This window comes from Notechis scutatus, chromosome 15 (genome assembly GCF_049901735.1).
Source record: "Notechis scutatus isolate UNSWTSFEM ecotype Mainland chromosome 15, rNotScu1.2, whole genome shotgun sequence".
NCBI lineage: Eukaryota > Metazoa > Chordata > Lepidosauria > Squamata > Elapidae > Notechis > Notechis scutatus.
In genome coordinates, this window is record NC_142023.1 from 242,892 (window position 1) to 266,968 (window position 24,077).

At 48.1% G+C, this 24,077-nt stretch overlaps 1 protein-coding gene across 5 annotated transcripts in view; it reads left to right on the forward strand.

Moving 5' to 3' along the window:
• The window catches only part of ADAMTSL2 (ADAMTS like 2), a 67,917-nt gene extending 44,108 nt beyond the window's left edge, over positions 1–23,809 (forward strand). For 3 of the 5 annotated variants that reach the window (XM_087944191.1, XM_087944192.1, XM_026688659.2), the window contains 8 exons: positions 14,088–14,191; positions 16,726–16,852; positions 17,891–18,104; positions 19,193–19,348; positions 20,222–20,392; positions 20,472–20,648; positions 21,928–22,072; positions 22,825–23,063. In XM_087944191.1, coding sequence (XP_087800317.1) covers positions 14,088–14,191; positions 16,726–16,852; positions 17,891–18,104; positions 19,193–19,348; positions 20,222–20,392; positions 20,472–20,648; positions 21,928–22,072; positions 22,825–22,943 — 1,213 coding nt within the window. In that variant the 3' untranslated portion in view covers positions 22,944–23,063. Of the gene's footprint in view, positions 1–14,087; positions 14,192–16,725; positions 16,853–17,890; positions 18,105–19,192; positions 19,349–20,221; positions 20,393–20,471; positions 20,649–21,927; positions 22,073–22,792 lie in introns of all 5 variants that reach the window. The other 2 variants (XM_087944190.1, XM_026688660.2) reach the window with 2 other exon arrangements.
• Positions 23,810–24,077: the final 268 nt, after the last annotated feature.

The window sequence follows — 24,077 nt, forward strand, 5'->3', positions numbered from 1 at the left end:
TGATTGGCCAAGCTTAGGACACTTCTTATTGGTTATTAGTTTGAACTTGATGCACTTAGTATTGGTTAATAGGGTAGCAGCCAACCCTATAAAAGGGGTTACTGCTACCCATAGCTTGCTCTGTTCTGTTCTATTTACTGTTAATAAAGAGTTGAAGTCACTGGTCAGATGTCTGGTCTCCATTACTCTCCAAACATAACAGACTTCCTTTTGGTAATTATGGTAATTTTGAAAGTAAATGAAAAATGCAAGAAAACAACCAAGTCAGAGAGCACTAAGGACCCCCTAAATGAAAATGTATTACAATGAGGTTCTTTAATATCAAATCTTTCTTCAAATAAAAAGCAAGAAAGATACACTGCTATTAATGATCTTTCTGGTTGTTTGCTGGAACAGAACCTAGAGAACAGGTAGGTTCTTTTGTTGGGTGGGGGTTCTGGAGTCATTTGGAATTGAAGCTCTTTCAGTCCCAGATAACCTGGGCCTTAACCAGAATCTGGGTTTTGCATCCTGGCTTTTTTAAGCACTCCATCAAAAGATGGATATAGTTCCTAAGACATTTGGAGTATTAAGGGGAAAACCGCAAGACTGGCAAAGATTAATTGCAGAGGAGACTTAGCTAGGCCAGGCGAATTTCCAAGCCAAGCAGTTCAAAGTCAAGCCAAAGATTTACATGCCAAATCAAAGGAGACAAGGTCATAGTAAATCAACATGCTGGTGTTGATTTACACAAGCCAGATGCTGGAATTGCTTCTTAGTAAGACACCCTTGTTTCCAGAACAACTTTCTTTCTGCTGAATATACACAGCTGTAGTCTAGCCTTGCTCAGCGTCCGGCTGCTTGCTCACAAATTGTACACTTTGGTGAGGTGCAGAGATCCCTGGAGGAATTTCTGGGGTGAGGGGTAAGTGTGTGCCTGGGGCAGACTGCATTGCAATTGAGTCAGACCCTGAAGGCACAGAATATAAGGAACAGACAGAATAATCCAAACTTGGCATAAAATATGCTGATGCTGGTTTGAAATTGGGGGATGATTACCAGCAATTTTTCAGCCCAACTCAGAATGCAATTCTTGATTTTGAAAGGGCTGCTGTCATTCATTCCAAGCTCACATTTGCCTTCTTGAGTCATCGTACCTTCTTCTTCTTCCTAGTTGAGAAGGAAGTGAGCATTTTGTGGCTCGGTGTGTCACAGGCGGTCTGTGGTGCAGGAGCATGACCTCGTCTGACTCATGTGGGGCTACCCTATAATCTCAGCAGCAAATTAAAGGGTCTGCTTTTTATACCACAGCCCTGTAACCAAAACCACAGAGGGTGTGGTGTCTTCTGTGACCTTCTTAAGCCAGACTGAGTTCAGACATACATTATAAGACTAGTGTCTTCTTTCCTAGAACTTGCTTAGCTTGGTCACTCCAGCTGGCTTTCATTGAAGACGCCTATCTATCACCATTTGCATATCTAGCAATCTAGAAAGAAATCTCTTTTTTAACTCCTAGTGTACTCCTAGTGTAATTATTGAGAAATATCACATAAGACATAGCCTTGTGATTTATTTGTGGGAGGCTGCTACTAGCAATGTCCCTTTGGGGGATTCTCTGATTTGATTTTTTTGAGTGGTCACCCACAGCAATAAATTGAGTATGTACCTTCTGCTTGAATGTGTAGACAGATGATCTTACAAGCCATATAAGGGATCAGAAGTAAAAAAAATAATACCTTGAATAGATACCCAGATCCCTGATGGCAGCCAATGTAACTTCCACAAAAATAGGTGTTTCAAGTCTTTTTCAGGTCTTATTCTGATATAGATCGTGGTTCTCAGACCTGCTCCAGTCTGATCTCTTAGGGAAGTAAAACTCTTGATGCCATTTGAAGTGAAAAGGCTCTTTTACTCAGGAATCCTGTTTGCAGGATTCAAGCGGAAACTAAAATTCCCGTGCACTAGTACAAAACTAAAACCCCTGGTTTTCCCTCCCCCCCCCACACCCCCGTGGTCCATCAATGTGTAGCCAATCCACTATCGCCTAGGGAAGCTCCGAGATGTTTTGGGCTGGTGAATTTCCACACTCAGGGCAAACAGCCTTGAAGATGCCAATGCACCAGCATGAACCAGATTCCAAACAGCTCTGTTCTTCCTCAGCTGGCAATTCCACCCTCCCAGTTTCCTGCCCTAAAGGTATACAGCAAAGTGCCCATTTGTTCTCCGCTTCCTTTCCCTGGCACCAGCAAGTTGCCAAGCCAAAGCTGATGGTTCTGACAGCCTGTCTCCCCTTGACAGGGACGTTAGTCCTGCAAAACAAATGGAAAGACACAACATAAAAGAGAAATAAGGTAGAAATACAATTAGAGTAGGGTACTATTTCGGTTTATTGAGATACTGGTTGTGGAAGCATTTGAGAAGCTTGGCTGCTTTAATATGTTTAAAGTCCACCCATTCATTTTCTGAAGGAGGGAAGTCCTTCCACACTACCAAATACTGAAGATTTCCTCGGTGACTACGGGAGTCTAAAATATTCTTAATTTCAAAATGTTGTCCCCTTCAATCATGAGGGGTTTGGGTGAGGGTGGTGGCTGAATTGGGTGTCGCAGGGATTGAGTTTCTGGTTTCAGTAGGCTACAGTGGAAAATTGGGTGAATGAGCCTAAGGGCCTTCAGCAGTTTGAGATCAACCGGGTTGATAATTCTCTTGATGGGGAAAGGGCTTGAGGGCCAGTTTTCTAGGTTGCCTGGATTGTATGTATTTGATAGACAGATAGATCCAGTCTCTTATTTTGAAGTCTTTGAGCTTTGTTCGTTTTTTGTCTGCCTGTTTTTTTATAAATCTCTCTTGCTTCCTCCAATGATTTCCTTGACAACATGCCATGAGTCTTGTAGTTGGGCAACCCAATCCTTTAGGGATGAGATGTGGGGGTTGGTTAGGGCAGCTCAGGCATGGGTGCAAAGTCTTCTCCTGTGGCCATTTTGAAAGGGGTGAATCCGGTGCTGCTATGTACTATTATAGGCCACCTCAGTAAATGGCAAGAGGTCTGTCTAATAGGCTGGGCTCAAAATGAACTTGTTTGGAGAACAAATCAGTATTCACCCAAATTATGGTGTTTCTGGAACTTTCTGGGAGCTCCACTATAAAGTCCATAGAAATTTCCTTCCACAGGTTGGGCTCTTCCACAGGTTGGAGGAGTCCTGATGTTTTCTTGCTGCTGTTTGGCTGAAGCACAACCTGGGCAGATAGCCACGTAACTTTGAATGTCTTTTTGAAGGGATGGCCATCAGAATTGGCATTTAATCAGGTGTAGCATTTCTACAAAGCCAAAATGTCCAGCTATTTTTGAGTCATGGCTTTTCTCCAGAATTAGTAACTTGTAGGTTTCTTTCTTTGCCCCCACCCAAGCTAAACTTCCTTGCAATGTGCATTTGTTCTTGTCTAATGCCATCTTTAGGGTGCTCGCTATTCCTTCTCTCACCTGAGGTTCTGCTTTGCCTGCTTTCGGGTGGTAACCAGAGCTGCAAGCTGGCGAGATGGAATAACTGGTCTCACTATTTCCTGTTTGGAGCTGTTGTATTGGGACATCCTTGAAAGTGCATCAGCTAAAAAATTCCCACCAGTGGCACAGGATTAGCAGAGGGTGAAATTAAACAGATGAAAGTACTGAGCCTACCAGACTTGCTTGGGTGATAGCTGCCAGGGCATATTTAGGGCTTCTAGATTCTTGTGGTCAGTCCACACCTCAACAGGGATCTTGCTCCCTTCCAGGAAGTGCCTCCACTTTAAGAGTGTCCAGTGCATCACATAAGCCTCCTTCTCCCAAACTGCCTACCTCCATGCAGTATCAGTTAGCTTCTTGGAGATGTATGCACACCACTACAGGGCACGCTGGCTGTTATTTTGTAGAAGGACTTCCCCACCACCATATCACTGCCATCTGCCTGAATGATAAGGGACTGAGTTTTTTTAGCACCAACATGGCAGCAAACGACCATTTGAGTTTTTCAAACTCTGCCTGGCACTCTATTAACCACTTCAAGGGCTGGTTTTGATTTGGGTTTCCGCTCCCCTTCATCTTTAGCAGATTGGTGATGGGGAGGGCGATCTGGGTGAATGACAGGATCAATTGGTAGTAAAAGTTTGCATATCTCAAAAAGTTTGAGGTTGCTTTTTGATACAGGGCAGGGCCGACTCCAGCACTGCCTTAACTTTCTCGGGGTCCATCTCTCTCCCCTCATAGGAAATGCAGTAACCCAAAAAGTCAATTTTGCTCTGATGGAACACATACTTTAAAAGTTTAGGAGCCCTAAGTTTTTTTGAGTACCACTCTTAACTAGTTTCACATGCTCTGCCATAGATTCCATATAGATCAATATGTCATTCAGTTAGACCAACATGCTCTTATACAGTTGTTCATGCAGCACCTCATTTATCACCTATAAGAAAACCATAGGGGCCCCTTGTAACCCAAAGGAGGGGGGGACACTGAATTGAAAACACCCTAAGGCAGTGATCCCCAACCTTTTTTACGCCGCGGCCCGGTACTGGCATCAGCTGGGCGCCGCGCCGGTACTGGCATCAGCTGGGCGCCACCATCTTTTTGATGAAAAAGTGCTTCGGTGACTCACCGAAGCACTTTTTCATCAAGATGGCGCCGCTCAGCGCTCGGTGAGCTTTTCCGGGTAGAAATGGCTTTCACCCGGAAAAGCTCACCGAAGCGCTGGCGCCGCCATCTTTTTGATGAAAACGTGCTTCCGGTGAGCTTTCTACCGGAAAAGCTCACCGAAGCGCTGGCGCCGCCATCTTTTTTGATGAAAACGTACTTCCGGTGAGTTTTCTACCCGGAAAAGCTCACCGAAGCAATTTTTCATCAAAAAGATGGCGCCCAGCAAGCCAGCGGCCCGGTAGGACTTGTTCCGCGGACCGGTACCGGTCCACGGACCGGTGGTTGGGGACCCCTGCCCTAAGGGACAGTTAAATAGCAGTAGCATTTAGACTTACTGCTTCACAATTATAGCCCCTTATGGCCCTCAACAATCTGGGTCCTCATTTTACTCACCTTGGAAGGATGGAAGGCTGAGTCAATCTTGAGCTGGTCAGGATCAAATTGCTGGCAGTCAGCAGAATTAGCCTGCAGTCCTGCATTCTAACCACTGCTCACTGTGGCTCTTAAAAGAGGTTTTCTACTATTTATTTGTCAGATACTTTATGACACCTAGTTTATCTTGCCAAGTCCAAATACAGCATAGGGATTTGGTTTTGATGGGGCCACCTTATTTCAGAGGAACATACTGTATATCAAGAATAAACTTCCTTGTAGGAAGGAATGCATCAACCTGATGACAACACAAATGTTGAAACTACCTGGATCAAAGGATGAACTAATAGAAAATACGTCTTGCTGCAGACTATGAAACCAGTCAGAAGAGGGTTATATATGCAGGCAACTGAGTGATGCCATGTTTGTGATGGGACCAGACCCAAGGGGCAGACTGTGCAGAGAGAGACAATCCAATACAGGGGTGTCAAGCTCAATTTCATTGAGGGCCACATCAGGGTTCTTTTTTACCTGGGGGGGACTGGGGGGGTGCAGCCAAAGTGGCCAGTTCAATGACACTCATGTTGGGGACATCTGTGGTGGCCCGTGTGCCCTGTGAGCAAAAATGGAGCTTGGGAGGGCTGCATGTGGCCTTCCTGAGCTCTGTTTTTGCTTGCAGACAATTAAGAAAACCTTAAAAGCTAAAATGGAATTTCTTGAAAATGCACAAAAAGGAAGGCAAATTCTAAAGAAATAGACATGGTTGAACAGGCAGCTCCCAAGAGCTCAGGTGAACTGAAACTAAAGGACAAAAAAGCACTACAAATTATAGAAGGAGGGACACATAACGAAGGCATAAAATGAGACAAGAGACAAAAGGGACAGTTACAAAAATGGAAAGAGGGACACATAACTAAGGCTGAATATCAGCAGATAGGCTCAATCTGCAAAGGTAAGTCAGGAAAGCACAGGCTCAGATAACAAAAAAACAAAGAAAAAGTTTTTTTCAACATATAAATAACAAGAAAAAAGTAAAGGAAACTGTTGGTCCACTAAAGAGAGAAGATGGCAAAGAAGTAACAGGCAGCAGAGAGAAAACAGAGCTGCTTAGCTCTTTGTTTGCATCAGTCTTCACGTAAAAAGAAATTATAGCCCTATGACCTATGACAGACTGGAAATAAAAATTAAAATAAGCAAAAAAGTGGTAAGAGAACACCTGTCTGATCTTGGTGAATATAAATCACTGGGACCTGACAGATTACATCCCAGAGTTCTGAAGCAGCTGGTAGATATTATCTCAGAACCATTGTATCATATCTTTCAAAAATCCTGGAGCACGGGGAAAGTACCTGAAGGTTGGAAAAGAGCTGATGTGATTCCCATCTTCAAAAAAGGAGAGAGAAAAACAGACCCAGGAAACTACAGACCAATCAATCTAACATCAATACCTGGGAAGATACTAGAAAAAATAACCAAAGAAAAGATCTATGAACATCTAGAAACAAATCAAGTTATAACTAATAGCCAGCAGTGGTTTGTTAAAAACAGATCATGCCAAACCAATCTCATTTCATTATTTGACAAAGTGACTAAATTAGTAGATTAGTAGAAATGCTGTGAACATAGTATACCTAGATTTCAACAAGGCATTTGACAAAGTAGACCTTACAAAGTATCTTACTTCTTGGTAAGGTAGAAAAAAGTGGGATAGACAGCATCACCACCAGAAGGATTTGTAACTGGCCGACAAACCGAACTCAATGAGGAGTACTTAATGGATCTTACATGGAGGGAAGTAAGCAGCGGGGTACCACAAGGTTCCGTCTTAGGCCAAATACTCTTCAATATCTTCATAAACAACTTAGATGAGGGGAACTCATTACATTTGCAGACAACACTTAGCTAGCAGGAATAGGTAACACTCCAGAAGACAAGATCTAAAATATCTAAAAACTTCACAGATTAGGTGAACCCTGGCTCAAAAATAGTGAAACAGTGAGAGGGACTTAGCAGTCCTAGTGAATGATCAGCTTAAATATGAGTTAGTACTGTGTTTCTCCAACAATACGGCCTCCACCAATAGGAAGGCCCAGCACAATTTCTAGGCATGAGGTGAAATTAAAAGCCCCACCCCCAAAATTTAGGCCTATTCAAACCACGCTTTTCCCCGCCATTTCTCACATCGTTCGTTAGAACTACACGAGGTGAAGAGAAATGGGCGGGGGGGGATGGGGGATGCCTTTAGGAGTGCCCCGCAGGTAGCCTAGGCTAGAATACCCCGATAGCCGATAGAAGCTCCCTGAAGGCAGAGTCCCCAGCCGCTTCAGGGCGTGGCGTGGCTACCCGAGTCCCCTCACCTTTAGGGCAGTCTTTTTCGGGCGATGGAAACTCCCCAAATGCAGTCACCAGCTACTTCAATCGGCCGGTAGAAGCAGCCTCACAGCGAGGGGAGTGTGTGTGTCCCACACCTCGCCCCGAAGCGGCTGGGGACTTTGCCTTCAAGGGAGCTTCGATCGGCTGGTAGAAGCGGCCTCGGGGCGAGCGCACACACACACTCCCCTCGCCGCGAGGCCGCTTCTATCGGCAGACGAAAGCTCCCTTGAAGGCAGAGTCCCCAGCCGCTTCAGGGCGTGGCATGGCTACCCGTGTTCTCTCGCCTTTAGGCAGTCTTTTTCGGGCAATGGAAGCTCCCCAAATGCAGTCACCAGCCATTTCGGGGCGAGGCGTGGCACACACACACTCCTCGCTGCGAGGCCGCTTCTACCGGCCGATCGAAGTGGCTGGTGACTGCATTTGGGGAGCTTCCATCGCCCGACAAAGACTGCCTAAAGACGAGGGGACACGGGCAGCCACATCTCACACCGCTTCAGGGCGTGGCATGGCTACCCGTGTTCCCTCGCCTTTAGGCAGTCTTTTTTGGGCAATGAAAGCTCCCCAAATGCAGTCACCAGCCATTTCGGGGCGAGGCGTGGCACAAACACACTCCCACCGGCCGATCGAAGTGGCTGGTGACTGCATTTGGGGAGCTTCCATCACCCAAAAGAGACTGCCTAAAGGCGAGGGGACATGGGCAGCCACGCCTCGCCCTGAAGCGGCTGGGGATTCTGCCTTCAAGGGAGCTTTCATCTGCCAAAAGAAGCAGCCTCGTGGCGAGGGGAGTGTGTGTGCTCGCCCCGAGGCCGCTTCTATCGGCAGACGAAAGCTCCCTTGAAGGCAGAGTCCCCAGCTGCTACAGGACGTGGCATGGCTACCCGTGTCCCCTCACCTTTAGGCAGTCTCTTTTGGGCAATGGAAACTCCCCAAATGCAGTCACCGGCCACTTCGATCGGCCGGTAGAAGCGGCCTCGGGCGAGCACACACACACACACACACATCCCTCGCCACGAGGCTGCTTCTATCGGCAGACGAAAGCTCCCTTAAAGGCAGAGTCCCCAGCCGCTTCAGGGCGAGGCAGGGCTGCCCGTGCCTTTTAGGCAGTCTTTTTTGGGCAATGAAAGCTCCCCAAATGCAGTCACCAGCCATTTCGGGGCGAGGCATGGCACACACACACTCCCCTCGCTGCGAGGCCGCTTCTACCGGCCGATCGAAGTGGCTGGTGACTGCATTTGGGGACCTTCCATCGCCTGACAAAGACTGCCTAAAGACGAGGGGACACGGGCAGCCACATCTCGCCCCGAAGCGGCTGGGGACTCTGCCTTCAAGGGAGTTTTCATCTGCCGATAGAAGCAGCCTTGCGGCGAGGTACGTGCGTATGGGCCGCTCTAGGTGGGGGAGGAAATAAAGTCACCCCCGAAAAGACGGCCTACCGGTTTTTTCAGGGGTCAAAAAAAAATAAGGCCCAGCCTTATTTTGTGAGAAACACGGTAGTAAGCAGCAGCAGCCAAAAAAGCTGATACAATTGCTGGTTGTATAAACAGGCATAGTATCAAACACATGAAGTATTAGTACCACATTATAAATCCTTAGTAAGACCACATCTGGAATACTGCATCCAGTTTTGGTCATCACATTACAAAAAAAATGTTGAGACTTTGGAAAAAGTGCAAAGAAGAGAAAGTAAGATGATTAAAGGCCTGGAGACTAAAATGAATGAAGAACGGTTGGAGGATTTGGGTATGGCTAGTCTAAAGAAAAGAAAGACTAGGGATAACATGAATAGTCCAGTATTTGAGAGGCTGCCACAAAGAGGAGGAGGTCAACTTTTTCTCCAAAGCACTAGAGGGCAAGACAAGAAACAACAGATGGAAACTAACCAAGGAGAGAAGCAACCTGGAACTAAGGAGAAACTTCCTCACAGTGAGTTAATTAACCAGTGGAACAGCTTTGCCTTCAGAAGTTGTGAGTGCTTCATCACTGGAGGTTTTTAAGAAGAGACTGGAAAGTCTAAAACCGTATAGGGACCCTTGAGTTTAGGGACTATAAGACTTCCAAGGTCCCTTCCAGCTCTAGTCTGATTGCTTAAAGTGATATTATTCCACAGAGCAGGAGCCATCGCCAAGAATGGTCCTCTTCTTAGGTTCCACAATAGATGGGGCACAATAGTGTGTTCACTCTAGCTGACCTGATCAGATGGCCAGATTGATGGTCCCTCAAATTATCAGGCCTGATGCCCTGCAGCTAATTGGCAACCAGTGCAGCTCATGAAGCAGTGGGGATATGTGTGCATCCCACAGACTACCCATCACTGCCCTGTGCCCCTGCATTCTGGACCGATATAGCTTCCAAGTGATTTTCATGGGCAAGCCCCATGAAATATTACAGCCCCATACTGCAGCAATCCAGTGGAGAGGTGACCAATGTATGAGTGAGTACTTGAAGGCCCTTCCGGCCAGGAATGGGTGCAACTGAGGCACAAGGTAAGCCTATATCTGCTCTTTGAGCAGGAGCTGTGAGTCCAAGAGGACCCTTATATGGTAGATGATGGAGGGTCCCTGGAACCAAAGAAGTCAAACAACCCAACCTTGCAGGTATTCAATCTATTGATAGCAATTCTGGGTTTTCCTTCCCCAGAGAGTTTAAGAAATGTTTGGATAGACACTTGGTGAGGATGACTTGATTGGTTTGTTGACCTTTGCAGAGGATTAAGCTAGATAGTCCTTGTAACTCAGCTCAACAATTCAAGGCATTCACAGTTTCCAGGAAAAGGTGTAAAAGCAGCAACACTGGACTGACTTCTCTTCAAAAGTTTTCCCCAAGATGCTTTTTCAGGAGGCAATTGGACTTTCTGGTTTTTTTTAAAGACATTATGCTTCTCATCCAAGAAGCTTCTTCAGCTCTGACAGGATAGTGGGGAATGGAAGGATTTATATTCCTTGCTGACAGCATATAAAAAGAATATAAATCCTTCAATTCCCCATTATCCTTTCAGAACTGAAGAAGCTTCTTGGATGTGAAGCAGAACATCTTCAAAAGAAAAAAATAAGGAAGTCCAGTTGCCTCCTGAAAAAGCACCTTTGGGACAACTATGGATGACGGAGAATCCCTACAGACTTCAAGAGTTTTGTGCAGGCCATCATTCTTACTGCCTTCCCTCTCCCACCACATCTTTTCTGTTCAGCCTTGGGCTGACATGCCTCCAGTTTTTTTGTTGTTCTTTTTCCTTGTTGCTTTTCTTGAATGAGCCTATGGCATTGCCTTTCACCCTTTTCTCACCAGTCCTGAAAGACTTTCTCCCTTCAGTCGCTGGTGCTCCAGGAAGCAAGTGCCAATAGTCAGGTATCTGAAGAAGGTGAATGGAGAGAAGAGGAGAGATTCCTGACAATAACCCTGCCCTGAGCCCTGAAGGGCTTCAGGTGGGAACCAGCATCTTAATTGCACCCAGAAGCCCACTGGAAGCAGCGTAGCTTATGGGAGTTGCATCCACAACTGTCCACATCTTTTTGAACCAGCTGGGGTTCCAAGTGGTCTTCGAGGACAGCACATTGCAGGGGTCCATTTGGGGGTGACCAAGGCATGAGTCACCCTGAGTAAGTCCTCCCAATTCAGGAAAGGCTGTAGGAGCCTCACCAGCATTGCAGGCAAAATCTGCCCAGCTCCAGGAGTTCGATCTTGACAGGCTCAGGTTGACTCATCCTTCCATCCTTCCGAGGTCTGTAAAATGAGAAGCCAGGCTGTTGTGGGCAATAGGCTGACATTTCTAAACTGCTCAGAGAGTGCTGTGGAGCAGTTATATAACTCTGAATGCTACTGCTAAAGGTTGCAATTGATGCACAACAAATCTGTGCAAAAGTCCTCTTGCCCAACACTGCCACCTGTTCCTTCAACAGGAGCCATGAGTCCAGGAAGACCCCAAATTCTGTACAAGCTGTACCTGGACCAAGAACTAAGAATGAATCAAGAACTCTGGATCCATGGGGCCTTAAAACCCAAAGCCACTTGGTCTTGCTAGGATTGGGTCCTCCTCTAGGCACCAAGAAAGGACCTCAACAGCATCACTTGGTTGGCCAGGGCTAGCAGAGATGTGTAACTGGTCATCTCCAGCATACAGACTGTACTTAAGCTTGTGCTGGCAGATGGCCCCACCCAGTGGTTTAACTCTGGGGATAAATAATGAAAATTGTGGGGCGGGAGAATTCTTCTAAGAATTTCTCTACCTTGTGCAGGGATGTGTTTGTTTCACTGGTGTTTCAATAGCTAAAATTTTATTTTCTTGCCATTGATAGTTTGCAGACTGGATAAGCTGATTGTATAATCCTGATTGCGTTTTTAGTTCATCGTGGAGCTTTTCAGGATTATGCTCAGGCAGTTTTTAGTTTGAAGATTTTGGGGGATCTTCTGGAATGTTTTTGACTCCGATATGAAAAACTTCATGCAGTGAAATTGCATCCATGTTTACTCTGATGTTGATCTCAGGGTTCCATGTGACTTACTCCCAGGGAGATATGCAGCCGAGCTATTGAAGCCTAAAAAGCAAGACTGAGAGGGGGAAATCCAACACGGTTACAACTTTTGCAATGGCTGGGGGAGGGGTGGGGTAAGGAAGAACCCCATTGTGGAGGGGAAAGGAATTATTCCAGAGCTTCTGCTGTCAAGAAATGTGATCAGCCCTGATTTGGCAATTCAGAGACAGGACTTCTCTGCACTCCATCCTGGGCCAGTTTTCAAGCAGTGAAGCAGTTCTGTGGGTATCTGTGAACATCAGTTGTGGGAAAAGTGCAGGGCTCTTGCCCTGGGAGAGGAACCCTTGGACTTCAGCCCATGACCCACCCATTAGCTGGGGTGGGTGGACAATCTGGAACACAGGTATACACACACACACACACACACATCAAAAAAGTCTACACCACCACAAAATGTATTCCTACTCCACAATTTGTGCTGTCTATATACCGTATTATTTTTGCTTAAAACAAAGAGTATGAAGCAGAACTGTAATACACAAAGACCTACAAGAGTCCACATGGATGGACATGCACACTCTTCTTCTGCAGATTGTGTAACATTCTGCATGTTGTACATATTTTCTTAATATCCTTATCTTACTCCTGCAAATATACATCTACGTATATTTATTATGGCTTTGCTAATCCAAAGGAAAGACCTGGGTTTCTTCAGGCTTCTCCAATTTGCTTCCTGTCCTTTTGAAAACCTGTGTGCCATCTCTCAGATAGCGGTCAGCATTGGCCTTTCATCCCTTCAGAGCAGAACTTTCAGAGAGGAGGGAGGACCAGGGTTGCATGAGGAGCATGTGGTCCATTCCGCTAGAAAGTACCAACAAGTTCACCACTGGCTGGAGTTACACGTATAAAGTGAGGATGTTGTGCCTGTATCAACACAGTTAAGCAACAGTGACTGATAGAAGATTTGTAGCTCAGGGTTGACATGAGGGATCCTCGGTTCTCTCTGAGCTTGCTTGTTTTCTTGCAGATGTTTCATTACCCAACTAGGTAACATCATCAGTGCTAGACAGAGAGCACCAAGGACCCCTCACTGATAGAATGTTATAGCATCCTGACCAGAAACTGACTATCTTCCCCAAAGGAGAAGGAGAGAGGAACTGGTGTATAGACAGCTACAAGCTTACCCTCCCCACATCTACCATATAAACCAGTGAAGTGAGAGGAGCCTTAAATGAAGGAAAGCAGAAGGAGATGCACCCTGAAGGCACCAGGGCTGTTGCATTGGTCTTGTCTTCTGGTGCATGCCTCCTCCTCCTCTATCTCCTTTTCATCTTCTTCTTTCATTCCCCCTCCCCCTCCTCCTCTTACTACCATTACTACTACTACTACTACTACTACTACTACTCCTGGAGGTTCTAAGCAGAAACCCCCATGACTGGCAGGTCGTTTCATGACATGAAGCCACTTGGTGTAATGACCAGTTTTTATTCAGGGACTGGACAGAATTGAATTCACTTCCTAAAATGCGCTCTTTTCTCAGCTTAAGTTCTTTCTCAGAAATGGTTGAATGGCTTAGAACAGACCCTTTTCCAGCTCTCAGTAATATACCTTCTGGGAGGGGGTCTCCACCTTGGGACACCCCTCCTCCACAGGGACTCCTCCCTCTGCTCTATTCAGAACATCAGAACTTGTGGGTGCTCCATCACTGGAGATTTTCAAGAAGAGACTGGGCAGCCATTTGTCTGAAATGATATAAGGTCTCTTACTTGTGTAGGAGGTTGGACTAGAATATATCTTCAGGGTCCTTCCAACTCCGTTATTCTATAGAGCTGGTCTGGACCCATCCAACTGGAAGGGGTGTCTTTGAGGTAGACCATAAAGGAGTCATTATGTGAAGTGGCATCAGAGCATGAAATCAGCTGTTTTGGGCATATAATAGACAAATCAGTTAACGTGTGTGTGTGTATAAATGGAACTGTTTCTGCTTGTGGGTATTTTTATCCCATTCTCTCTATTTCTAGACAGCGGAAGCTCTGCCAATAACCGGGCTGGGGATTCTGCTGGGGGAACAGGACAGGTATGTTTTATTACAACCAAACAATCCAAAACACTATTTTTAAAGACAATACCTTCCTAAATTCAAACTTTTGGCCCCAAACTTTTCTCTCTCTAAAATTGGCTGTGCCAGAAAAGCTCTCCTTGCTTCATTGGGCCTTTTTGTTCTTTAGGAACCGGCTGAAGCTCTTCCGGAAGGGCCAGAATATGAGCCCAGCCGACATGTACCGCTGGAAGCTCTCTTCCCACGAGCCCTGCAGTTCCACATGCACCACAGGTGAGCAGCTCTCCAAAGGGCCTGTGGGGGGAACCCTCGGCCAGTCTGCTTGGGAAGGGAAGCAGGCCCAGCTAGCCTCATGAAGGGGCCCACAGTCCAACCTGCAACTTTAGTGTGCAGGCTTTCAAGGAGAGCTGATGTGCCATGGCAGAATCCAAGCATGGAAGCAGCCACTTCCACACAGGAGCACATACACGCCCCTCCCAGCTGATTTTTTGCCTGTTTGAGGCCTTTTTCGCCCTCTTGGAGGCTTCAGGGAAGCCTCTGCAGCCTTTGGAGGCCGAAATGGGCCCGTTTTTCCAACGCCTGCAGAGGCTTCTCTCAAGCCTCCGGGAGGGTGAAAAAGGCCTCAAACTGGCCAGTGCAGGTAAGTTTGGCTGGGGCTCGTGTGCCCGCACAAATGGCTCTGCATGCCACATGCCATAGGTTCGCCATCATGGGCATGTAGGGACAAATGACACAAAACAAAGACTTGAAAACAATATTTCTAGGCAAGAAAGTCAGGGACTTAGGTGCACAAGTAGGTTTTTCATCTATACTGCCAACAAAAGGACAACATCCAGAAAGAGAACAGAGGATTCTAGAAGTGAACCATTGGCTAAAGGATTGGTGTCGCCAAAAATACTTTGGATTCCTGGACTATGGTCTATACTATCTCCATGATGGGCTTTTGGTAAGACAAAGACTGGGAAGAATGTTTTCGGAAAACGACTGGCTCAACTTATCAGGAGGGCTTTAAACTAAAATTGGGGGTGGGGGCAGACCGATTTTTAGGATCTCCAGGACCTAATTCCAAGCAAAAACCCCCAGAAAGCAAGTCAAATAATAAAGTAAGGAGGGATGTAAGGAAATAAGGAAGACAAACTCAGACTCCAAATAGGAGGCATAGGAAGCATATCCAGAGTCAGGCATAAAGACCTCAAGCGCTTATATATAATTGTGTTTTTCTACTAAAAGCCTTATGCAGACCAGAACAGTCTGCATGCTGGAAATGGATCCAACACAGCCACCTGATCTGAAATAATTCACTGTGCAAGGAGCACAGTAGTCATGCTTAGAGGCAATATTTTCTCAAGTTGCAACAGCTTAAGTTTTTACCAACTCTCTTAAGAGATGTTAGATTTACTTTGTTTTCAGACAGAATGGAGGTCATAAATAATGCTGCAGACCAGAAATGGTGAATAAATTTTCTCAGAGTACAAACTGAACCTCATAATTGTTTTCAATGAAGAATTCCTGTTAAGAAGCTCAAGAACAGCCCACCTGAGTCAGATTAAGTCTGGGAACTGCCAGATGCTTCAGGCTCAGGAAACAAGGATGCCTCTTTTGGACTTTTCTTTCCCTGAAACTGTGATTTAAACTGTGATTTTGCATTTCCTCCTTCGGGTGAGGAGAGCACCTCTTTCTCCTTCTGTCCTGGCCACTTTTTACTGCATCCCTGTTTGGTCTGGTGGCAGCAGTGCCTCAGATAGAAAGTCCCTACGGAGAGTGGTGAGGACAACAGAGATGATTATAGGAAGCTCACTTCCCATTGGAGACAAACACCAGGCATTTCCATAAGTGCTGGACAGAATATGTGCTCATTATTCTGGTCATTTTGTAACATGCTCGTTTATAATGAATGAATTCCTGGGTCATTTCTTGAAAAGGTCCTTTCTATGTAAGGAAAAGGGATTCAGAGTTGATCAGTTGATTTACTCTTCTAATCATGTTAGATTAACTTTTTAAAGAACTTTAAAGAACTGCTAGAGGTGGGTGAGTGAATTGAATATAGTAATAACAGAATTTATTGTTGGAGTTTTGGGTATAAAGTACAGGAGCAATTTTCCTTTCTCTTATTTTCTTGGATGAAATTGCCAAAAGTATTAAAAAAGGTGGTCTTGCCCCAAAAAATTCCCATAACTGACATTAAAGGAAAAATGTTCCCTCGTTGTGTATGCCATGCCCCTAAATTTCCCAAGATCTTTCCTATGTCTTCCATGCTCCCCACCCCAGGAAGATTTCTTGTGAATGCCTGGACAAATGATTTGGGAGTGAGGGGGTCTTCAAGTCAGTTTTGGACCCTGGCAATGGGCTGGACTGGTCCCTTCTGGCATGGTTTTCAGAGGTGGTTTGCCAGTGCCTACTTCTACCTGGGGCTGAGGAGCGGGGCTGGCCCAAGATCCTCCCAGTGGGCTCCATGACCAAGGTGGGACTCCTTGATGCCCGAACCACTAGACAAGCTGGCTGACTTGAAAAACAAGGCAAGGTTTTCTTCTCCCCCAGTGTGAACAAACAGAACGCTCTCTTTCCCACTATCTCCTCTTGGTGAATGAGCTCAGAGTCCATCACTGCTCTGCAGGGGTTAGAGGGACCGGGGCTAGTCATGCAAGGTGATAAAAGGGGACAGGAGGTGCCTTGACTTTCACTGATGCTATGGTTCAGAGGGTGCAGTGGTGATTGTGTGTGTGTGTGTGGGGGCTTCTGGATGACATCTGTGCAGATAGATAGCCGTGGCAGTGAAGGGCTGGTTGCTTTGGTCTTTCTGACTGCAGGAATGATGTCCACCTATGCCATGTGCATCCGCTATGATGGCACAGAGGTGGAGGACCTTTTCTGCGACGCAGCCACGCGGCCTGAGCCCATCCATGAGTTCTGTGCGGGAAGAGAATGCCAACCCAGGTTTGTCTTCTTCCCTGCTTGGGGAACCAAAGCCCAGAGGCAGCTGGGCAGCTTTTATTCCCAGGAGCAGTCTTTCTGTGCTTAGAATATTGCCTGGCCCCTCCGGTGAACAGAAAGGCGGCGGCAATGCCAGGCTTTCTGCCTGTCCCCCTCATGAGAAGCCAGAGATGGACCACTGGCAGGAATGGTGGATTGACCATAGAGGCAGGTCTCGGGGAGGAGGACATAGCCCGGTTGATGGCTAGGATAGACTTTCCTGCATGAAGTCAAGAGATTCTCCCTCTGGAGTGTCAATATTGGACAGCCACAGCACCACCATGAAACGGAGGGAGGGAGCTTGGTTGATTATTGGAGTTCATGACTGCAAAGCAAAGGTAACTAGAGAAATAAAATGCTATCCCAACCGTTCTTCCTATGTTTTAGTCTCTAGGCCTCCTTTAATCATGTTAATTGCTCTTCTTTGCACTTTTTCCAGTCTCAACATCTTTTTTTGTAACGTGGTGACCAAAACTGTCTTTGGTCATTCTTTGCTTTCCTGACCAGATTTGCAGATTCGGGCTATCTGCTGATATTCTGCCTTAATTATGTGTCCCTTTTTTCACTTTTTGTACTTAACCTTTTTGGCTTTCAGTTTATCAGAGAGATCTTTGTGCAACCATGCTGGTTTCCTCTTGGATTTCCTGTTTTTCTTTTTCAGTGGTATTGTGTTGGACTGGGCACTGAGGGGGCCTGTGATTGGAGTCTGGTCAAAAGGCAGCTTTGGCAATTGATATCAAATCCGTGCACCTTGCAACAGAAGCAGGCACATCTGAATGATGCCAACATGCTCTGAAGTTGGAGCATGAGTGTTTTTTTAAAAACGGCTTTTGCTTTAGATGACATTTTGAGCCAACCTCACTTAAATGGGCCAAGACACCCCCATCCCTTTTGGGAGATGAAGGATAGCAAAACCAAACCTGATCACAATCCTGGTCATCCTGGCCTGGCCATCCTCATCTCACTGTTCCTCATCCTGTAACACCACCTTGCCTTGGACAGGTGGGAGACCAGCAGCTGGAGCGAGTGCTCCAGGACCTGCGGAGAAGGCCACCAGTTCCGAATTGTCCGCTGCTGGAAGATGCTCTCACCGGGCCTGGACAGCTCCGTCTACAGCAACCTGTGCGAGTCAGCCGACATCGCTCGGCCGGAAGAGAGGAAAGTCTGCAAGAACCCGGCCTGCGGGCCACAATGGGAAATGTCTGAGTGGTCTGAGGTAAATTCTGGCTGAGTGGCCTCTGTGCTTTGATCCCAGCAAGCTCTGTGGATCACCTAGCCCAGGGGCCTACAACCTGCGGCTCTGGAGCCACATGCGGCTCTTTCAGCCCTCTGCTGTGGCTCCCTGTTGGCTGATCCCACCATTGGCTGGCCCCTCCCCTCCCTGTCACTCCTCACCTGGCTTGAGAAGGTAAGTGGGATGGTAGGGAATGGATATCCATATTCCAGAGCAGGAAGTGACTGGGTGGAATGGAGTGTCATCGAGTTGGCCACACGCCCACCCAGTCACACCGATTGTTAAATTATTGACTCCCGCTGTTTTCTTTTCTGTGGGAAATGGGTCCAAATGGGTCTTTGAGTGTTTAAGGTTGCAGACCCCTGACCTAGCTGTGGGGGCAAGCTTTATGGGGGAGTTGGAAGGAGCAGTGGCCAATTCCCAGGAGTCTTTTCCAACAGCTGTTCCTATATGTAGTTTTGAATACAGACGGCCAACAATGGTGTACTCTGATGTGCTGGCCGTGGCTCACAGGACTCCTGGGTTGAGGGTTTCCCAAAGAGCCCTAGATTTACTCCAGGCAAGGTTAATGCTAGCCCTGTGAGTGGCATGGTGGAGTTCTTGCCTCACAATCAGGAGGTTGCGAGTTTGATCCTAGGTAGAGGCAGATATTTCTCTCTCGGCGCGATGAGAATATAACTGCCGAATAAAACTCCGCATTGGTGACAGGAAGGGCATCCAGCCAGTAAACCCTCAGCTCCATTCAGTTGCCCAGATTCCACCTTGCAAGGGATTATGGGGTCATTAAAAGAAGATGATGAGAGCTAAAGCTAACCAGCTAACCAGAGCTAACCCTTTGGCTGTTGCGTTCAGCCCTTCTCTCCTGTCCTTTGTGAAAGGTACTCCCCCCCCCCCAGGAACAGAGGCCACCTACCCAAATTGCACAAATCGATCCTGGGGTTCAGTTTTTGGGGGACTTGCTGCTTTTTTGTGCTTCTCCTTAGGGGCAGAGGGTCAAGCCTCTCAGGCCTACCATCCCCCATGAATCCAGGGGTTGCCACGTCTGACTCTCTCTACCCTTCCCCCTGCAGTGCACAGCTAGGTGTGGTGAGAGGAGTATGGTGAGCCGAGACATCCGTTGCTCCGAGGAAGAGAGGCTGTGCGATGTCACCACCAAGCCAGCGGCTGATAAGAACTGCACTGGGCCGCCCTGCGACCGGCAGTGGACAGTCTCTGACTGGGGCCCAGTAAGTCTCTTGGGCAGAGGAGGAACTTGCTCACCAGGAGAGGGGCAGGCTGGGGTATTTGCAGAAGCAAATACGGCGTGGGTCATGAGAGAGAGAGAGAGAGACAGACAGACAGAGAGAAAGACAGCGGGGGCTTGGGAAATTTACAAAACTGTAAAATCACCTTGTTCAGTAGCCAAAAGGACCTTGAGTTGTTCCTTTTGCCTGTTTGCCAAGGCACAGCTGATGGTGGCTGCCCTCACAAGACACTGTTATGACCCAGGTGGTGAAGACAAAGTAGGCCTCTAGAGCAGGGGTCCCCAACCACCGGTCCGCGGACCGGTACCGGTCCGTGGAACAAATCCTACCGGGCCGCTGGTTTGCTGGGCGCCGCCATCTTGTTTTGATGAAAAAGTGCTTCCGGTGAGCTTTTCCGGGTAGAAAGCTCACCGGAAGCACTTTTTCATCAAAACAAGATGGCGGCGCCCAGCTGATGCCGGTACCGGGCCGCGGCATAAAAAAGGTTGGGGACCACTGCTCTAGAGAGTTCTTTATCCCCCTGAACGCATATTTCAGCCAAAGGCCCTCCAACAACCAGTAGAGGCTCCACCCTGCAGGTAGCCACTCTCAGACTCCAAAACACAGCCTCTGTGGTACAAAAGAAAGCCCATCAAATGGGAGCCTGCTCACAGGGCAAAGTCCAGGTTTTAACCCACCAGGCAGAGTCCAGGTACGAGGCAAGGGCAGTCAGGACAAGAAGCAGGTCTCAGAAAAGAAGCCGTTCCAAAACCCTAGTGAGGCAGGGGCCAAATGCAGGCCACAAGAGAAGGCCTAGGCGGAGGCCATGACAGACACGGGCCTGCATAGACACCTGCCCTTCTCTCTCCCTTGCAGTGCAGTGGTGGCTGTGGGCCAGGCCGAATGATCCGGCAGGTCTACTGCAAGAGCATCGATGGGCGCGTGGTGCCGGAGTCCCAGTGCAACCCTGAAGCCAAGCCCCTTGCCATCCATCCCTGTGGGGAGAAGAACTGCCCCGCTGGCTGGCTCGCCCAGGACTGGGAACGGGTAAGGAGTCCCCGGGAGGGTTCTGCGGGCTTGCGGCTGCCCAGGCTGGCTCTGGATCCTCCCTCCCTTCTTCTGGCAGTGCAACGCCACCTGCGGCCGAGGGTTGAAGAAGCGGACCGTGCTCTGCCTGGAGATTGTCAGCGGGAAGATCAAAACGCGCCCCCCTGCCACCTGCGATGCCACCAAGAAGGAGGCTGAGGAAGCCACATGCTTTGAGCGCCCCTGCTTCAAGTGGTACACCACCCCTTGGTCTGAGGTGAGGGCCAGGGGGCTTCTGGTCCTGGCGATAGGAGGATTGTGAATCTACCTGGGGCACACAGCTCGTGTCACAGGCTTCATGTGAGGGAAGAATGTCCCCAGCAACCTGGAGGTGGTGGCTCTTTGGCGGAAGGAGGGCTAGCCTGGCTTGTGATCATTCAATTGGTGGGACACAAAGCCCAAATAGGAGCTTCCAGGAAATGTGGGCTGTGGTGACCTGCCGTGGCTGAACCAGCCAACTGGATCCTAGTCCTTCCCCCAGTCCCACCCCAGGGAACCGTCCTCTCCAGGGTCCCGTGCAGGGCAGAGTTAAGCGGGGGGATTTTTAGCAGCCATGGGAATTTAAGAACCGGGAAAGTTCACAACGGACCACCCCAATTAAGGCCCTTCATGTTCCAAGACGAATGTACCACTGGCCGGCTCCCTGCCCGGAACCTGATGTTCTCTCCCTGCTCAACAGATCCGTCGTCTCTGGGGCTTTCAAGAAAGCAAAGCCGGTTCCAATTATGCCTAATGCTCCAGACCGCGAGAGGCTCGCATTGGCCTCAGCAGCCACGGCGGCTCGCTTGGTCACCAGTCGGAGCTCCCGCAGGTCTCGCCAGGCTGCCCAGAGCTGGTGGGGTTTCTTGGTAGCGGAGATGCCCCCTGGCATGTCCCTCTTCTGTGGAGCCTCCTCTGCCGCAGATGCTCCTGCAAAAGCGGAGCAGGTCTTGCTATAAATAGGTGGGGCAAAGGAGCAAATAGTCCCTCTTGGCACTTACAACCGTCACCCCACCCCACCCCACTGCCAGTCTACAACATAGAGGAGGAAGCTGGGGTGCTGTGTCAAGAACACTGAGAGCAGCAAGCAAAATGTTTAGATTCCCAACCCATAAAATAAATGAAACTCCTGAGAAATGAAATGTGGAGGTGGAACTCCCCTCCCCCAGCTGGTGTGGATGGGCTTGGGGGGGGGCAGGTAGGGGGTGGAATTGCCTCCTGGGCTTCCTGCATTAGGATACTGTGCCAATTTGAAAGCAGCAACAGCTCATCAACTGCAGCCAAGAACTCAGGAGAGGGGATGTTGGCTCAACTTCAGTGTATTTAAAACAGCTGCAAAACTATAGTTTCTTCCCTCTCCTCCTCCTCCTCCCCCTCTTCCTCTTCTTCCTCACCCCTCCCCCTCTTCCTCCTCCTCCTCACCTTGGTCTGCTGGCTTTTCTGAAGGACTGGAGGTCCTTTTGAATGGTTCTGGTTGTCTTAAGTTGCCAAAAAGAGCTTTTGATCCTACTTCCCAGTGCACAAAAACCTGCGGAATTGGCGTGCGGATGCGTGATGTGAAGTGTTATCAAGGGAAGGATCTTGTTCGCGGGTGTGACGCACTCCTGAAACCAGTTGCGAAGCAGACCTGTGACCTCCATCCTTGTCCAACAGAGCCACCAGGTTAGCTGGGATACCTGGCAGATGGGGTGGGTGGGATAGCTTAAGGGCCCCGAGTGAGCCATGCCCGGCAGTGTTGGAGCTCCAGCACTACGAGGCCCCGTTTCTGTCTCTGCCCTGGTCCTCTGGTCACACCATAACCTTCCGGATGAACTTTCCAGAAGAGGACTTCCCTTGCCCCCCTCCAAGAAGGATTTCCTGGGAGTGTGCGGTGGAGGGAGGTTTCGGGAGGGGGCTGTGCCACGTCACCCCGAGGGGGCAGCAGCTCAAAGGAAGCAGACTCAGCTGGGAGCCAAAAGAGCCAAATGTCCACCTCAGCCGGTGGAAGAAGCGGGAACGCCCAGCTCCTCCATGGAACTTGGAATTCTTTGGGCAACTTCGATAAGAGGGTGGCCTGTGAGCTTTTCTTTTTCAGGAAGAAAGCACCTCTTCCCCTCAAGGAATGTTGTTTTAATGGAAATATTTTATTTGCGCCATTTGGTCAGACCCAGCATGGGTGCAGATCAAAGGTTCAGGAAAGCCCCCCCCCCCCCGTTCTTTGCCCCGCCCCACCCCCAAAGGCCACGTTCAAAAGAGAACAGTGGGGCTGGTTCTGTGCTGGTGACCCAGAGCTGGAAGTGGGGGGGGGGGGACCCACCTCCCTTGCTGAGGCATCATTGCTGCTGCTGGTGGTGCTGCACTTGGGCAGAGAAGGTGGAGGCTGAGCTCTCCCTCTTGCCTCAGATGGCCCCCCTGACCTTGTGGCCCTCCCACAGACGACAGCTGCCAGGACCAGGCGGGGACCAACTGTGCCCTGGCGATTAAGGTGAACCTCTGCGGCCACTGGTACTACAGCAAGGCCTGCTGCCGGTCCTGCCGAGTGCCCCGTTCCTAGAGGGGAGCCACGGCCTCCGTGTCCGAGGAGAAGCAACCAGAGCTTAGCGCCATCCGGCATCCCCTTCTCACCTCTTTTCCTCCAGCCATGATGGGGACTCCACTTGACCACCAACATCGCCTGCAGAATTCTGGATTTTTCTTTTAATTCACTTAGCAAAGTTTTGATCTACCTATACGTGACTCTCTACCTGCAAGTGATTTTGTGCGTGTCTGTCTAGCTGCTCCTTCCTGTCTGCCTCCTCCGCATCCATTGACATCTTGCCAGACTGGCTTGGCTTTCCTTGTAATGGTACGTTGCCTGTTGCAGGACTGGGGCCTAGTCAGAATGCCCCCCCCACCTTCCCTTCCACCTCTCTGCCTTAAGAGTCTGTCTCATGGTTCCCTCGAGGCAGGGGTGGGGCTTTAAGTAAGAAACACCCCAAATAAAAGAGATGCTGAACCCTTCTCTCCAGTCCTGCAGTTAATAATTGCCCCATGTATTGTAATGAAGGATATTTCAGGACTCACATCCATTTTGGTGGGAATTGGTGGGAATGACGTTTGCATCAGCTTTAGATAACGAAAATGGCAATAAAGTCACTAAAGGCAGAAGAACCCTGCCCATTTCAGGCGTAGGCACTTTGTCTTTATTCACACTCAGTAGTAAATATAAGTTAACAAAGGGCAGATAGTAAAGTCCACTAAATATAAGGTGTAAGTGCACATCTGGCAAAAATATTTTATCTCGTAATCAAACTCTTAAATACATAATGCCAGCATATTGTATAGGATAAGGAAAACATAGTTGCACTTTATAACTCAAAGGGGCCTTGGACTCTTTTTTTAATGTATTTGTTTACAAAACAATAAACTTTATTCCTTTTACTGTTGAATGGCACTTGAAGGTGTACTTTAAATAAGGTTTCTGATATTTATGGTGACAGCTCTGTACACTTTTTATTTGTTTTGGCAAATGGAAACTATTGTACCATCTCTGATTATATTAGACAGCAGAGTATCAGCAGTAGAGTCCTTCAAGCTTTTGGTTCTATAATCTCCCAGGACTTGAAATGGACACCTAACATTAGAACCATCATTAAAAAGACACCACAAAGAATGTTCCTCCTGCGTCAACTCAGGAAGTTCAGGCTGC